The sequence below is a fragment of the Phaethon aethereus genome (genome assembly GCF_964289735.1).
Source record: "Phaethon aethereus genome assembly, chromosome: 2".
NCBI lineage: Eukaryota > Metazoa > Chordata > Aves > Phaethontiformes > Phaethontidae > Phaethon > Phaethon aethereus.
Window position 1 is genome coordinate 112977964 of NC_138582.1, and position 17768 is coordinate 112995731.

Genomic DNA, 17768 nt, shown 5'->3' on the forward strand with positions numbered 1-17768 from the left:
GAGCAGCCTGTCAAAAAAGAGGTTGTAACCATAAGTATATTTTACTGAACACTGAATAGCTTGGTTTTGCCTCTCAGGAGGAAAGATGTTGGGAGGGAAGGAGTACCATGCATATATTCTTTTGCTTAATGTCTGTGGATGTCCCTGGAGCACCTCAAGAACACTTGTAGTATTGTGTGTTTATTAAGTAATTCGCTACGCGGAGCAAAGGAGCACTTTCTCACTGCCGGGGCAGGGCGATAGAAACGGCATGCACAGATACGGGCCCTGTTATCCTCGTGCTAAAACATGCGTGGAAACAGTGCGGTTTTATTTCACGCCCACCTGGCCTTGCGAGCATCGGGTGTAAAACGACCAGGACGAGAACAGGACCGCTCGCAGAGAAGCCAAGTGAGCTCCGCTCATTTCGAAGGAGCAGAAGCGAGGGCCAGAGCCCCGCCGATGCGCCCCTGGGGAGCGGATTTAACCTCCGGAGCGGCTTGGCTGTTGCTACTCCCCGATCAAACGCCTCTGTCCCTCCTTGTCCGCGCTCCCCTCCCCGGGGGCTGCGCGCACCCCGGGGAACGGGGCGGGACAGGGTTTCTGCTGCACACACACACACACCCCCGGGAGGGGACACGGGGTGAGGCGGAGGCTGTGCCAGGGCCTCGCCGCTTTTTTTTTTTTTTTTTGCGAGCAAACTCGTGCTCATGCCTTTGGCAGCTGCCGCCGGGAAGCGGGGGGCATCCCCCCACCCTCCCGAGCAAGGAGCAGGGGACTAAACTATCCCCTCCCCGCTCGCCCCTCCTCTGACCCAATATCCCGGGACAGGTGGCGGGTCCGCCCCTTCCCCACCTGGGCGGGGAAGGCGCCGACCGGTTCCTCCTCCCCCCTCTCCTTGCTCCCGCCCCATCCTCCTCCTCCTCGGCGTCCCCAGAGGGAGCCCCTGCGCTCCGCGGCCGGGCGGAGAGTGCAGCCGGGCTCGCCCCGTCCCGCAGCCGGCTCCAGCCGCTCCGCAAGCCCCTGCGCACCCGCCGCCGCCTGCAGCGGGAGGAGCAGAGGGAGGTGGAGGAGGAGGAGGAGGAAAGAAGCAGCCCGCCCGCAGCGGGGCACGCACGTGTGCGCGCAGCCTTCGACGGCCGCCCTCCAGCATGCTGCGCGGAGCCGCGAGGGGCAGAGCCGCGGAGAGGAGCTGATCGCGGCCGCGGGAGAAGAGCGGAGCGGAGGAGCGGCTCGGCGGGGAAACCTCCGTGCGTCCGTCCCATCCCACCCCCTCGCCCCTCGGAGGGATTGGGTCCCGCAGCATGGGCGGCCGCAGCCCCCTCGCCGCCGGGCCCTACGGGGCCGCTGTCCTGGTGCTGCTCCTGGGGCGCGTCGCCCTCAGCTCCGCCGTGGAGGAGAAAAAAGGTAAGGGAGGGCGCGGGGGTCCCGCCGCCGCTCTGCCGGCTGCGCCCCGCGGGACCGTGGGAGCCCGGGCTGCGGGCGGCTGCGCGCCGCGGCCTCCCGTGGGGAGCGGCGGAGGGAAAGTCCCAGCTACTTCTTTCCTTAAAAAAAAAAAACCAAAACAGAACCCAAAACAGAGAGAGGAGAAAAGGAAAAAACCCAGACCTATAGCAGCGATCACGCAGCTCTGACTTCCTGATTCTAGGCTTATTTTCTTTTGTGGGGGTGGAGGAAATAAAAGGGAATAAGCGTTGGCACATCTCATCGGTTGTGCTTCTCTCCTTTCGTGTTTTTTGTGGTGGTTTTTTTTGGTTTTTTTGCTCTCCCCCGCTCCTTCCCGCGTTGCCCAGTCGCTCCCGGCCGGGCGGCGGGCTCAGCCCCGCGGCGCCCGCCCCGCACCGCCGTTGCCGGCACCCCCGCGGGGGCGGCGCGGAAAAGTCGCGCAGCCCCCGAGTAAGCACCGCCCCGGTAGCCCCTGCCTGTCACCCTGACCTGGACATCTCCTGGTCTGTCCTGTTTAAAAAGGAAAAAAAAAAAGCATATGTCTACACCTAGGAAGGGGGGGGCGGTAGAAAGAGGGGAAACTTTGTGAGGGTTCTGGTTCCCCAGTTCCCAAAACCAGGATTTATCCCTGCCTGACCCGCCTGAAGAAGCCGTCACGACCCCGCCGGCACTGTCAGCCCCGGCAGCGACCGCCCGGCACGGCCGTGCGTGGGAACGGCGCGGGGCGGGCGCCGCCGGCCCGGGTCGTCCGGTGGGGCTGGTGGTTTGGTTTGTTTGGTGGGGGGGTGGTTGGTTTTGGTTTGTGTGGGTTTTTTTTTTTTTTTTTTGAGAAACTGGTTTAGAGGGTGAGAAAACGTTTATGGCTGGTCAGATCCGTCGCTTTTTCTCCGTGTGTGGTGCTCTCTTTTGTGAGTTTCGAGAGCAGGCCCCGGCTGCTGTTCCAGGCGGAGTGCAGTCCTCTTTATCTTGGACATCTGCCAGCCAGGAAAAAATGCAGATTTGGGTGGTTTGTTTCTGTTTTCTCCCCCCCCCCCCTTTCTTTCTTTTTAAAGAAAAAGCGGGAGAAGATAATAGTTTTTAGAAGGGCTGATGCATGGCTTAAAGCAACCGAGTCAGTCTTTCATGACTGTGGACAGTAAAACCGTCCTGAAAGGGAGAACCACCCCGTCCAAAAGAACTAGTTGCACAACCTTCAAAAAGTGGAGAGATTCTCCTGTTCCAGAAATCAAGTTCATACCTGTTGTTGATGTAACATGGGCAGTTTTTCTTTCCCGGTTTTCTTTCTTTTTTTTTTCCCTCACCCTTTGAAAATGATGAGAAGCAAGGTGACTCCATCTGCTGTGCTTGTGTTAAAAGTCTGTTGAGATTCAGTCTCAGGTGCATGTGCCCTCTAAGATATATAAAGTATGAGGAGAAATACCTTGTTTATAGTTTTTAATTCCATGTCTCATAAACTTAGGAGGGTGCGAGTTATTTGAGGATTACTAAATCAACAGCTAAATGGTAAACCCAATAGAGATTATTCTCGCTATGTTCTGTTAGCAAGTAACTGTTCCTCTGAGGAGGGCTGGAGGTTCAGCGGCAGAGGTGAAGGGAGAAGAATTTCTTCAGGAAGCGTGAATCAATTGGTCTTTATTAGTTTCTCCCTGCACTTGAGGACAAGCAAGAAAATAAGTTGGGGTACAAAATAAAGCGGCATTTGAGAATGATGAGATACCGATTTGAAGCGACAGGTCCAACAGGTAATAGAGCATCAGTGTGGTGAGGACCTGCCCTCCTTGGTCAAGTGATAGAACCCAGCATCAGAATTCAGAGTAATTCTAGAGGTAAACGTGCCGTAATAAATATATGCAACACTCTTGAGTTTTAAGACCAAATTCTGTGGAGTTTAGAAGTTCAAATCACATGTGTAATTACACTTTTAAAAATTTCAGCCTGCTTTGCTCTATTACCAGAAACAGGAGATGTCTCAGAAAAAAAAAGTACCTGGGCAAATGTTGGTGGTTTGTATTTTTTTTTTTTTAGAATAATGTCAGAATCAACCTATAAGATCTGATCACTGTAATGTTTGAATGGAAATTTAAATACAACTGTGTCTTCTCCCAAAATTTTAGAATGACTCTCTTGAATATGCATGTGAGAAAACTGGTTTCATTATAACACTTTAGTCATTAAGATACAAAAACAACCCCCTGATTGTGTATATTCCAGAACCAAACGGCATTGCTGGCTGGAAACTGAAGTACACTTACAGGGATCGATCCCTGCCTCTATCTCTATCTACCTGCTCTGATGTTGACCCAGATTAACCACAGTGGAACTAATCCGGATTTCCATTAGTGTACCCTGGATGGCCTGCTCAGTGGTACCTGAGATAAATACCTTTGACAGCCGGCCTGCCACTGACACAGGATGCATTTGACCCACGTCCAGTTTTGTATGTCAGTGCTCGGTGACAGCACTACAATTCAGCAAACTGCTTTTTGTTGCTCTATATTGGTTTTATATCTCTAGTTTTGATCTGTAGCCGCAGCCGTTGTGGGATGGGAGCGTGCTGCTCTGTGTTGGGAGTGTGCATGCAAGAATGCTGGGCAGCTTGGTAGCTGCAGAAGTTGGCTGCGATGGCCTTGCATACCTGATGTCTTACGTGGTTTTCTGAAAAACAAAGGAAAAGTACGTTCCTTAACTATGTTGAAGTATTCATTTTCAGGTCAAATGAAAAGGTTCTATCTCATATCCCATGCAGCATTTACCTGTGGGCTACATGTGTACTGCTATTATGTATAGCTGCCCTGTACATTGTTTTGTAGGTTCTGCACCACGTATTATTCCACACTTACTTGTGACAGATGTATACAAGTAGATTAATCATTGTGGGTTGTGTAGGGCTTGATCCGGTTATGCACAGGTACCCAGTGCCTTTTCAGATGCCCTCCAGTGTAACCTGGATGCTGCTCTGTGGGAGCAGAGATCTCTGTGAAATGTGCCTGCTGGTGGGGGCTGTTGTGGGAGCGAGCGTGGGGGCCTCCCAGGAGCAGGCAGCTGCCTGCGCATCTGCGGCTTGGCTGAGGAGTCGGCAGTGTCCTCTGCCTGCCTGGTGCCAAGCACTAGGTCGCGGGTGAAGGACGTCTAACGCTCCTGATACTGTACTGGCATTGCTGGTATGCTGTTTTGTCATTCCTGCATTTGTACCATCACTGGTGCAAGTGGAGTTTGCCATGTGGAGATAGGAGCGAGTTTACCCCCTTGGTAAACGACTGAACTTTTTTGGATTTAGAAACAAATAAATCTGTGCAGCCTCGGCAGTGAATGCAGTTAGACATATGGAAATTTAGATGCTGATACAGTCCAATTTGGCGAAATTGTATCTTTAAATAAGTAGTCTTGAGTATAGACCTGCTCTTACTCCAGCCATCTCAGTGTGTGAACAATGAAGAAAAAACCCCAAAGCCTCTTGTTAAGGGCAATTTCTGATAAGCAGGGAAGGGAAGGTATCATCATCAGGTACCAGCAATCATGTCCTTAATTCGGGCAATCTGCAAAACACAGTGACTGCATGCAAAATGCAACAAAAGAGATTGGCCTCTCAGCAAAGTGTGTGTACGTGGTGAGCAAACCACACAGAAGTGATAGTATTAAATACAAATGTGTTATTTCTTGCATCAAGAGTATATTAAGAGATTTTCAGATAAATGATAAATCAAGATCAATGCCCTGGAGACTTTACAGAGTAGTCCGTTGTAATTAATTTGTTAATTTATAGAGAGAGTCTTTCAGGGAGTGTCGCACAATGCCATTATGGTCCTCAGGGCTGACTTTTGTATTCGGGCATCCCTGTATCACTGAAATCACTGGGATATGCTAGCTTTAGCAGCAAGATAGCTGACTAGCCAAACCAGTTCCTTCAGAAGGTGTCCTTATCTTCCTTGAGCACAAACTGCCTTTGCTTAATAGCTCTTCGGAAACAAGCCTAGTGAAAGGTTCCCTTAATTTTAGGGAGGATGACAGTACCCTTCATGGAATGGCTTTGCGTAGAAACTGTTGATACTGCCACAAGCTCCTGGGTTAAGTCCAAGTTTCGGCAGCATCTGTGCATCAGAGGGCACAGTCACCCTGCATATGTGATCGGAGTATCCCAGGAGGAACTCACATACGTTTGAAACTTAATAGTCGGCATGTCATGTTATAAGCATTAGCATTTATATGTACAAGAACTTTTGTCAAATCTCATGTTAGACTCAGAGCCGTATTGCAGAAGTGCTTGTGTAATGCAAATGTGGTTGTACTGTCAGAGAAATGTTTTGACTTGTAGAACTTTAATTGGGGGAGCCACAAAAGCATCCTCTGGCCAGTCTACATTAGGAGCACTTGCTGGGGTGATCTGGCTGACAAACCTTTTTAATTTAGATGATTCAAAACAGGAGCTAGGTCTTAATCTCTAAAAAGATGACCTGCCAGCTAGAGCAATTGTTATTTTGGAAACACGTGAATTGCATTAGACATCTCCTGTTTGTGTTTATAACTTCTCAAAACCCCATTCCGCTATACTGCTCTCCCTGCACACCTAAAAGGGAAAAATGCAATTCTGTCGACCCGGGCTCAGCCGGCACAGCAATCGCACTCAACCCAGCTAGCATTTTGCTAGTTGTAGCAGACAGGGAAAATTATTGGTAAAGGCAATGGAGCTTCTACTTGCTCCTCAGTGGAAGGCACGTTCTCACTTTTCGTTTCCCCGGTTTGCTGTGTAACAGTCGTAGAAGGTGTGTAGCCTCCGATGAATACTCAAGCAGCAGTTGCTGCTCTGACGGGGATAGTCACCTGCCTTGCTCTCGCCTTGAGGTTGGATTGAGCGACACCTCTTGACATCAGTGCAGTTGGCAAAGTTAGTGCAGAATTTGCCTCTCTGGGTCCGAAGCAGCACTTCAGCCAGCGCCTGTGCTGGGGATGATGACTGAGCGGGAGCTGCTGCTTCACGGAGCTAAGGGGTACGGCGGGAGAGCGGGAATAATGATGAGGGATCAGCAGATGGGCCCTCGCCTCTGGGATGCATCTTCTGCATGAGGCTGATGCAATGACACATGTCCCCGGCTTTGGGTGATGAGGGTGGGATAAAAGCCACCTTGGGTGGGACTCATCAGAAGTCCTCCGTTCCTGAGGACTGCGGTTCATACCTGCTGGCTCTGGAGAGCTTGTGAACTGCATGAGGACGTCAGGAGCCACCACTACATATTTATTAGTGTTGTGTAGGTGGGGGTAGGAAGTGTTCAGGTAATTTTTTTTTTCCAGGAGTTAATGGCACGCCGCGCAGGAATCCACCATTTGGCGTTTTGTGTGCACTCTGACAGTCATCGTTCAGCTCGGTACAGTACATGCCGACCCTGTTAAATTCATACTGACTTGACCTTCTCCTGTGCCCCTTCACTTCCAGGAATGCTTTATTAGTGGGTGCAGTATGAGATCTAGAATAGTTCCTGCCCGTTCTGGTTTTTGATGTGTTACTTCTTGGCTTCCAACTACAGCAAACGGGACTGTAATACTTCTTTTTTTAGGGCTGAATTCTGCTGACCTAACAGTATTGAGTAATAGTGTATTTTTTTTTCTTCAGAAATAGTTACAGAACATTTGGCATGAATATAGGCAGCAGAAGTCATTCCTAAAGGAAATGTGGGGGGGAAAAAAAAAAAAAAAGATGTACTCCTCTGTACAGAGAAGTTGTACCAAAATAAATGTCTAGTCCTGCTGAAGCAAGATGGTTATTTATTGAGGGCTACGACATGCCGTCGCAGTTTGTTTCACAGGGTCTTGTGCTGTCTGTGCTTAATAATGTTATTGAAGGTTGCTCACCAGGAAGAAGCGTGAGAAACCTGCTTGCGAGATTGTGCGTTTGAAGAGGAAAGCTTTCTGATGATCAGAGTGAAAAGAGGAGACCATGTGGGTTGGACATTGAGCTAAGAAGTACACTTGCACATTGGACCTTTTTTTAAGAACAGAAGGCATTGCTAGGAGACAGCAGCGCTGGATTTACGTAGCCCATAAAGGCATGTGAGCTTTCGTTTTGAAGTTTTAATGCAAAGTGTGTTTTGGCTGTTGACAGATCCATGCAAGGCAGATGCAAGGTTCCTCCTCCTGCCAGCGTGCCTTCTCCTGCCCAGCACATCTGCGTACATGAAAGTAAACATCTACGTGTTCACATGCATGTCTTGCTATTAGAGTGCATCAAATCATGGGTGGGTTTTGTTTGTTTCAGCAGTTGAAGAGAAAAAAAATGGAAAAAAGGAATAACTTCCAGTCAAACTGAAACAAATATGTCAGGGTGGTTCTCGTGAAGTGAAGGGGAAAAAAACCCCCGACAACAAAACACCAACCAAAAAAACCTGTTTTAAGATAATCTGGAAGATTAAATTTGACCTGAGACCATTTCTTTTCTTTTTAAGTTGGGTAAGAAGGAAAATGAAATGCTGTTTGAAATGAAAATTTGCAGGTTTATTTTGAAAATACCAGAACACCACTTAATTTTCTTACGCCTTCCTCCCACTCTTTTTTTTTTTTTTTTTTTTTTTTTTTTTTTTTTTTGACCAAGGCGTGTTTGCTGAGTTTGGCTCAAATTAATGAACTTACTTCAATTCCCTTCTTCCCCTGCTGAAAAACTTCAGGTTTTGGGGGTGGGGTAAGCTGTACTTTATGTACATGTAAAAATCACCACTCTCGATGTTAAGTAGAGAGATAAATGTCTGAAGTGTTTGTGATCACTTTTCCGTTTTCATCAAATAATAATGAAATAGTAATGAAAATAATATAATAGACATAATAAGAATGAATAATAAGATAATAATAATAAATAATGAAAAAGCGTGGCATCCATTACGTCCTTGGCCTCCATGTGTTTGGTGCCTTCACCCCCGTACCTTGCTAACCTCCGACCGGAGGAGGAGGTGGAGGCTTGCAGCTCCTTGCTAGAGGCGCAGCAGCAGGCAGGCCAGGGCGTTGGGCAGGACGAGCGAATGCTGCCGAGCGGTAGCCATGCCCCAAGGGCCGGCAGCGCTGCTGTGTGGGTTAAAAGCCTTCTCCTCCGTCTAGCGGTTACCGCTCTGTGGTTCCTTTCTCTTGCAAAGGTGCCGCGTGAAGGGCGGGTAGCCTCCCCGGGTGTACCCTCCAGCTCTCTGGAAAAGCAGTGGGTTTGCCAGCCCGCTCCATCCCAAGCCAAAAAAAAAAAAAAAAAGAGAGCAGGACCAGCAAAGGCGGTTTTGCCAGAACCGCCATGCTGGGGTAGACAGCTCCTCCTGGGGCGTGGGGGCCAGCGAGGCTGGGCGAGTCGGCAGGCACCGTGTCAGGCGGCATGTTTTCCAGGGAAGATGTGGAAGGAAGGAGGAGAGGATATAAACCAGCTGTCTTGATGACAGGATAGTAGTATTTTAGCTCTGGCTTTTTAGAGAAGAAAATTATTAGTTTGTGGGAATGGGGTTTGTGTGTGTTTGGTAATCAAAATGCGGTGGCATAATCCCTGCTTTCCCGTCACCAGATTCAGCAGTAAATATGAAGATAACCAGAGGAGCCCTGGAAATCAGCCGCTCTTGGCACTGGGGCACTGCGAGCTCACGCAGCGCTTCCTCTAGGTAGGGAAAAGTACTATTTTACCTATCGGGAGCCACAGGATTGGAGCCATGGAGGCTTTGAATGGTTGCCTGAGGCAACATGGCTGGCCGCTGGTGAAGTTGCCCGCTAGGATTTTGGCCTCTCTCCCCACATGCCCACGCCAGTGATAAACACTGCCTGGAGTTGAAGGTAACCAACATCCAGCTCAGGCCTTATTTGCTAGCTTTGAAAAAACGCCTCACGCAGAGCATCCTTTCCCCTCTTTCCTGAAGGCCCTTTTGCATGTCCTTCCATGGGGATGTGTCCCTTGACGGAGGCTGGCCGTAGCCTGGGTTGAGGTGACGCGCATCTGGCTTGGCTCCTTGTGACCAAAGCGTGCTCATTCCCCACCTGCAGTAGGGCTCAGCGTGCCTGGCCCCTTGCTCCACTGCCGCGGGGGAAGCCCCGGCACCTCCTGAAATAACAGCGGCGTGAGACAGTAGCTGCAAATCAGGGTCCGGTGGAAGCAGATGTAAAGTCTGAATTGTTTCCTAAATTACGGTTTCTACGTAGCTGCAGCACAGTTGTGATGGTAGTTTTCGTATTTGCAAGACCTAACTTAAAAAAAAAACCCAAACCCAAAACCAGACTATAGCTGCTTCTGTCTAGGGATATGTATTCACACTCCCCAGTAAGATCTGAGAGACATACATGCAATTCTGAAAGTTGAATCGATTCACTTGTGAGGTAGTAATCATTTCTTTTGAGAGCTGTGTACTTAAATTCTGCAAAGTGCAGTTATGACTGCATGTGCAGTTCCCAGTTCCCTATTGCTAAGCAATTCTCTGATCTTGGAAATACTGATTTTTTTTTTTTTCTTTTCCTTTGCATGTAATTAATTGAGTCTTTTTTTTTTTTAATTTTTAAGTTCAAAATGCTTTTGTAGAACAGTCATGTTTTCTGAAGATCACTCGGGAGGTAAGACTAGGGAAGGAGGCAGGGTTCAAGGAAGAAGCTTGTTCTAGCAGTTGGGTCAGTTATTTCAACAATGCCTTCAGCAAAGAGGCGGCTGTTTGCACAAATCAGTAAGTAGTTCCCATGATTTAGATTGAATCACGTAGTTCAAGTCATTTGAATAAATAAATGACTTCTAGTAAATGAGACAACCTCTGCAATTAGGATGGCATGCTGCATATTTCATGTTATTTATTATGTGGTTTTCAATAGATATGATTAAGTTGGGTTACACTTGGAATGCTAGGTGGCATTTCAACACAAGCCACTTAACCAAAGCTTACATTAAAATGAGATACGCATTTGTTTTGTACAGGTGGCATTGTGCTGTATCTTCAACACTTATGTTTTCATATTAATTTTTTACAAGCAGATACTTAACAGGGAAAAGAAGTCACCTTTGCCAAGTGCACCTCCGTTTTCTTTAATTGTAGTGGGGAATCTTCAAGTAGGTGCTTCCCAAACATTTGCAATTTTCTGCAGTCTTAGCTTGCCTTCATCTCTTCCTGGGCCGTCAAGTCCAATGGATGTGCCATAACCAGAGATGCAGAAAACTGCTTTTCCCAGATGTGCTTGTGGATTATGCGCTATCCCTGGTGTTTCCAAGGGGATGTGCTTCATGGTTCACCTCCAACTTCTGCTGCTGGGTTTAGACTTCTAACAAGAGCATGGTAATTCGGTGTAGCAGGCAGGGCAGAAAAGACCTTCTTGGCCTTTGTTTCCTAATGTTGTTATTTTGTAGTTTGTCCTAATTTTAAGTGGCTGTATTACACAATCAAAAAATCCCATGTGGTTTTGGCATTGTGAAAGTAATATTTAAAAATAATATGGTCACTTTACTACTCTGTCATAACTGGTTATACCATGTGCAAAGCAACATTGATTAAGTAAATACAGCCTGAGCTATCAAAGGGAATAAGAAACTCTGGCTGATGGTGCACTCTGTGGATATGGAGAATAAGTAAGGTTTGGGGACCTACTGACCAGATTATCATCTGCTTTATTCAGGAGAAAATTTTTCTATCATGTTTCTTTCCAACTTTTCCACTTAATATGACATAAAAGATACATAAGACACTAGGGATACCTATTTGATAAAAGAGCCTTTCAAAATAATGAAGATACCAGATCTTCAGTACTAGATAAAAATACCATTTTGCATATGTGATCATCATTTCTTTTGCAAGTGGGGGCTACCGGTTCTCCCATCTGAAGGCGGCGGTGGTGGTGAGCTTTGCGCAAACTATGACTTTGGAAGCTGGAAAAAAAAAAAATCCTTCTCTAGTCCCTTTAGTCATTGGGAAAGGAAAGTTGTGGTAAAAGCATATATGACTAATGTTTGACAAGCTTGCTTCTTGTGCATTAAATCTGGAGGTACAGAGATCATCTATTGGGCACGTGAAGACAGGGAAACATTTCCCCACAAAAAGTGTGGGGGGACATGTCCTCAAGTCCCTGAGTGAGAGCCCATCACTGGTTGGCATGATGTTGTTGGGAGCTGTTGAACAGAAAGTGCCTTTAGTCAAAAGCTGTTACATGTGTAGAGTGTTTTTTCTTCTCCATTTTTATAGCAGCCTATTTCTCATGAACTGAAACTTGATATTCTCACTTGTTGAGGATTCAATTTGTTTTGCTGCTCTTCAGACTAGTCTGTACCAAGTCCATGCCTCTTTGTTTTTTTCCCCTCACCCCTGTTAAAAACAAACAGGAAACCCTAAGTGAAAAACCGATGAAACCAGAACAAAACAAACCAATTTTTTGGAAGCAGAAGTGTTAGTTGGCAAAATCCTGACTCTGGAAGCTGCTTTGTCAGAGCTAGACCATAATTTATGCTGTTGGGTCTCCACATGAACATGAGTTTTGCACCACAGAGCAGTGTGTAGGACGCAGGGCCTTTGGTGTTTGCTGGGAGTTGGAAAGTGGTAGCAGTGTGACTCCGTTTTCAGAGCCAGCCTAAAGGAGAGGAGTCACTCCCTGAAAAACAAGTTGTCAGAAAACCTAGTCATAGCCCCATCTCCCCCGCCTCAGGTACTGACCCAGGTCTTTCCCCATGGAGACCTGCAGGAATGTGAAGAGGGATGAATTATGCCCAGGAAGAGTGTATGTCCCTCTTCAGGTTCAATATTTGAATTGTGACTGGTATCTGATGGCTCACAGTGAGACTGTACTTACTGGGGCACAGTAGCTGACAGGGCATTCATTGATCGCCCACACAAGCAGACCATTTAGTTTTTGGCTTTCTAATGAAAAGCTCTCTAGCTGGTCCTTGTATACTTGTACGTGTTGGGGACAGAGCACAGCCTTCCACTTGAAGTTTCACTCGTGGAGCAGAGGAAAGCCGGCAATAGAATTGAGCTGGTGTCTTTGTGCAGCAGACTGAATGAAGTGCATGAGGCTTGCAAGGTGGTATCAGCTCTGCTCTTTGCCTTTATTGTCATGGTTGTAGCATCTAGGTAAATATTGATGCCGTTATCACTTCCCCAAAATTAATGGCAGAAGTTCAGTCTTTGTGAGTGGGAGCAGAGACAAATATTTCACTGCAGATCCAGAATAGAGACATGTTTATGTTGCATGCTCAGCTTCCACCTATCAGGAAAGGAGGAAAAGTAGTTGAGTTGCAGCCGTCTTAATTTGGTGTAAAAGGAAAACTGTGATCCCTTCCATTTGTAATTCCTAATTTGACCACTTGAAATGAGGATATCTGCAGTAGGAGGTGAAGTTAAAACTTTGGCATCTTCAGTTATCTGATATGATCTGGTGAGTTCTTAAAATGTCTGTGTTAGGATATATGTCCAATTATTGGATCAGTTTGATATTTTTCTTTTTGTTTGAGATTTGAAAGGATTATCATTGAAATGCTGTCTTATTTCGATCTGGTCTTCAAAAAGTAATTAAGTGTTGAGCAACGGTATTGTCAGTCTGTTTCCTACCTAATAAGCTCTGCAAGGTGCTCTTGTTAATGTTTTTATTATTTCAGAGCTGCTCTTGTTCTCTCTTTCCTCCTTAATGAGACAGATCCCCTAGGCAGCATGACTTTATCACAGTCGTCTATGGTAGATGAACTAATCTAGCACCATGGAAGGTTGTGTTCATCAGTGTATAAGATGCTCCCATCAGTATGTGTGGATAATTCTCCCTGACACTTAAAAGATTTGTCAGGTGCAAAAAAAGAAGAACAGACTCTTTTTCTAAATGAGGGTCATCTGCATTTGAACAGCAGCAGTCTGGTGTGCTTCAATGAGCACATGGTATTCAGTGAATTAAGAGTAAAGATAGCTAATTAACACCTTCTCTGTTTCTTTTGTGTCTGGTCATTAGTTACTTATGATCCAAATTAATTCCTGATAGCATAGGGCATGGAAGGTGCCAAGGCCAAGATCAGGTCAAGAACTGAATTCTTTGAGGTTCTAGAGAGAAATATTCCTTTTTTTATTGTATTGCCTCTTTCCTAGAGCTGCCTCTGTCAATCACGGAATTTAATGCACGTGTGCTTGTACGCTCAGCTAACACCTGTATTTTGTATTTCATCATATGAATAGAAAATCTGAATTGGTTATCGGCACTTGGAAGGGACTTGGGCAATTTCTCCTGGTTTAGTATTGGATCCTGTCTATGGATTGGATTGGATTAGTATTGGATCCTGGTACTGATTGGATCCTGTCTATGAACTAAAGTCAAATACTGTTTCAAAGACTCTGATAATTTCAGAAGTAACAAACATATGACTTCTGAGTAAACAACCTAGTTATAATAGACTGGATTAGAAAATGGATTGTTCTGGGCCAACACTGTACTGTTGAGAGTGATGATATCGTACCAGTAATGGCACTGTTGGGCTTAATGGCCCATAAAGTTTGATAAAAGCTTTTGTAAAGTCGTCAGCAATAATTCCCTCCATTGTCAGATTGCAAATGAACGTCTTCAGCCCCTGGAATAAATTGCTACCATCAATTACGTTTATGTAATTATATAAAATAAGCCTTTCACTCTGAAGGTGTAATAACTAAAAAAACCCCGCAAAACACACAACAAAAAAACCCCAAAACTGTCAGCTGACAATTAATGGGTCATATCCACAACGGCTGTAACTGCGAGAACTCTCTCACCTGAGTCGGACTGGCTGGGTTTACACCTGAAGCTGTAGTCCCATGTGTGGAGAATAGGTCCCTTTTACCTCTGCTAAGCGCTCAGAAGAAAACATCATTGCAGGTTTTGTATGAAAATTGAAAAACAGCTGAAGTTTACTCTATCTCTTTCTCTGTGTTTTTTTTAGCATGACAGTTATTAGAACATGAACATTAAAAAGGTATAATTACTTTCATAAGCATTAATATACCATTCTAAAAAAAAAGTAGAAGCACTTAAATTTTGTCCATAACCTACAAGCTGTGTCAACGTATGGTTTCTTTCAAATTATTTTCACAACTACTAACTTCTTACCTTTCCCTTTTTTCCCCTTCATCTCTTCCACGTGATTGGTTAGATAACAAATTATCAGCCACAGCATGATGCAAAATGGGCTATAATCCAAAGCAGGAAAAGAAGGAAGTTTTCTTGCAAGAAAATAAATATCACAGGGTATTTAACAGTGCATTAAGCAACGTAGCTGTTAGACTGCACTTGTAACACAGCGATGAGAGCAGGAAAATACTCTGTATGTTATTAGTTTAGTCAAGCGGTGACATGTTCCAGCTCTGATATTGTTGGTGATATTCAGCATATCTAATGCAGTGGCGCTGATAACGCAAAGCGTAATGAAGAGTTGAACATGGACTTTCCACCTCTGCAGCACAGGATGTAAAGGAGGAGCTGCCTTACCTGCCTGTAGGTGGAGTTTGATTTTTTTTTTTTTTTAAATACTCTAGGGAGGAGGGGAACAGAAATGCACCTATTGCTAAATAGACACAGGGGTCTGTTCTCCTAGAGTTATCACTTGCCTGTGTTTATTTGCTTAATTTTCTTTAGAGGTAGGAACATATCCTGGGGGAATATATTCTCCAATCTCCACCTATGCAGCTTCAGGAGTGTCTTACCCCAGAAAAATGCAGTTCTTAAGCTAATGATCTTGACTGGCACACTAGGTGTGATAAAATTGCTTGTTCCATCTCCACCTTCCTGATGTATTTGGCAGCAGGTGGTAAAGTGGAATTCAAGGAGGACCTCAAAGAGAGTCTCGCTCCCCAGATTCAGAGTGTGCAGCTTTGGAGAAAAGCACTGCAACTACATGCAGGAGAGTTTATGGAAAAGGTAAAATTACAGAGAGCTGGAGGAGAAGGAAGCAAATCTGGAACTCCTGCTTCTCAATTACAGTAACGCTACAGCAGGGACATGCATCTTCTATTGAGGCTTGATCCAGCAAACCTTAGGCATAATATTCCTTTGAAGTCTATGGATATTTTGGCTGCCAGGACTGCAGGATCAGGTTTTTTTATTACTTTATTTGCCTAAGAAAACTCTTCTCATCTAGTTTAAAGGGAAAAACTGATACAGAATACCACACTGTATTATATGAAGACTATGCCAAAAAGTAATTCTCCTCAAACAGAAGGTAAGATTATAAATTATAATCACATCACAAGGTATTGTGGTGTTGGTGTTATAACTTGAAATGAGTCCTTTGCCTGGGTATGCTTAAAAGTAAGTCTAGTAAGTACATATTCTCATAATTGTCCTTCCACTTTCTGTTCTGAAAAGGTTTTTTCTAGATATATTGCTAGATGGGATTAATATGGGTGAATTCTTTAGGTCGTGTAAAGCAGTGTGGCTTCAGCATTGATTTCTATCAGCCGAAGCGGTGGCCACATGGTTTAGCAAAAAGGTGATGTCTCTAAACTTGCTGGAATGAACTTGGTTGAATTGAGCAGCATTTCACTCGCACACTGGATTTGTTGGGCCCAAAACTTTTACATGAGAGTTCTTACAAGAAGCATGTGTGTGTATGTGTATACATCTCTCTGCACTGTTTATTATAGCCCTGAGATGATACGTTAATATGCAATTCTTAGTTTATAGAGGCCCTCTGGCACTCTTGCCTTATACTTAAGGGGAAAAAAATGGTGTTACCACAGCAACTGCTATACCACCCAGTACTGAAGCCGCTCCTGTCTCTATAGCACTTATAAAAGTACATTAGACAGATTTTTAAAGTGCATGTAACTAAAGTGAGAGTAGGAACTTAACACTTGCTGAATGCTGCAGTCAAAGGAGGGCATGAATTTGTTCAGAAGTTGAGAAAAGTTGTTAAAGGAAATAATTAGCAATAGCTCTGATTCAGCAAGCTGCTTTGGCAGATGCATTATTTCAAGTCTATGTGCGATCCATTTGAGATCAGTGGAGTTGTGTGTAGGCCTCGAGTTTGTACGGGTTCAGGAGCCTTGTTTCACAGGGGACAAAAATTACGTTGTTTAAGGGAGTGATGGTTTTGAGATGCTCAAGTGGCGACACTTGTAGGGTGTGACTGGTGAGGGCAGATACTTGGCATTTCTCAATAATGAGCCACTGAAGATGATTGAAATGGAAGTCATGAGTAACTGGAAGTATCAGGAGTTTTGATTTATGGGTGTGAATTTTGAACAAGGTTTCATGTTACATTTGTGCATCACCTGCATTTGAGAGCAAGGACACGGTGTTGAGGTGTGTGTATAATGACATTTTGCTGTCTATTGAACCTTAGGTTGGTACCTTATAAATGTTTCTGTGCGATAAAGTGTAATTGGTGTCTTTCCTAGGTCTCTTGCCTCCTCTACTAGGAAAGTTTTTAAGCTAGCCTGGACTCAGTGAGACTGTACATTACCATTGAGAACCTGGTAGTGTAAGGTCAAGATCCTATTTAGGAGTTTTTCTTTTAAGACACTGTGGTATAGAAAGGCTTTCTGTGCTAGTAAATTTACTACATTTCTTTGTATTCTGAATCCTTATCAACTCTTAGAAAGAGCCAAATATCTGTGTATTAATAAAGCTGTGTGCTTAGAAAAAGCATGCTTAGGATTACGAGGAATTATTTACTACTCTCAGTAGCACTGTGTTTGCAAGATTATTATCGATTGCTGTTCTCTTGTTGACTTTTTTCTCACAGCTACTGTTTTTTTATCAGATCACATAAAACAAAAGCACAAATGCAGTTTTCCAATTCTTGAAATAAAACCCAGAAGAATGCCATACATGTATGCTGGTCCCTTTCCCTGTTGACAGAAATTTCTGGAGGGCACCTTTAGTCTTTTGAAGTGTTTTGATATCAACATATGGACAAAAAACTGCAGAGGTGCTAATACAAAACTGTGTAAAAAATTAGTCCTGTGCTTTGCAGCTTGAATTTCAGTCTCCTCTACTAATGTTCACCGATGAGCTATTGCTAGTTGTGAGATAAATGATGTGCGGGGCTGGAGGGAGCAGCTCTTCTAGTGGTGTCTCTGCTCCTGCAGGGATACCGTGCTTTCTGCGGTACGCTCCGGGGCTGGTCCTGACAATCCACCTACAGACAGGCAGCACTGGAGCTCGCATACTTTCTGTCCCCCATGAGGGTCCTTAGTTGGATAACTTAGGAGGAGCATCGCAGAACTTTGTCTCATCTGCTGTAGTTAGATGTTCAGAGCTGAACCCAAGTCCTGGCAAAGAAAGTGCCTGTGAAAATTCAGACATACCAATGAGGAGGAACCACAAGTTTTGTGTGAAAACTGTGTGTGGCTGAAAGGCAGCTGGCCCTTTCCTCTCCTAGTCAGGTAGGCATGAACCCTTAAAGATCACTTTTGTGCCATTTC

At 45.1% G+C, this 17768-nt stretch overlaps 1 protein-coding gene across 1 annotated transcript in view; it reads left to right on the top strand.

Annotated features, from left to right (window-relative positions):
• Positions 1-758: 758 nt before the first annotated feature.
• Positions 759-17768, top strand: part of EGFR (epidermal growth factor receptor) — a gene marked incomplete at its 3' end in the record, with an annotated part of 161154 nt that continues 144144 nt past the window's right edge. Inside the window, exon 1 of the mRNA XM_082014695.1 lies at positions 759-1386. Coding sequence (XP_081870821.1) covers positions 1284-1386 — 103 coding nt within the window. The 5' untranslated portion in view covers positions 759-1283. The remainder of the gene's footprint in view (positions 1387-17768) is intronic.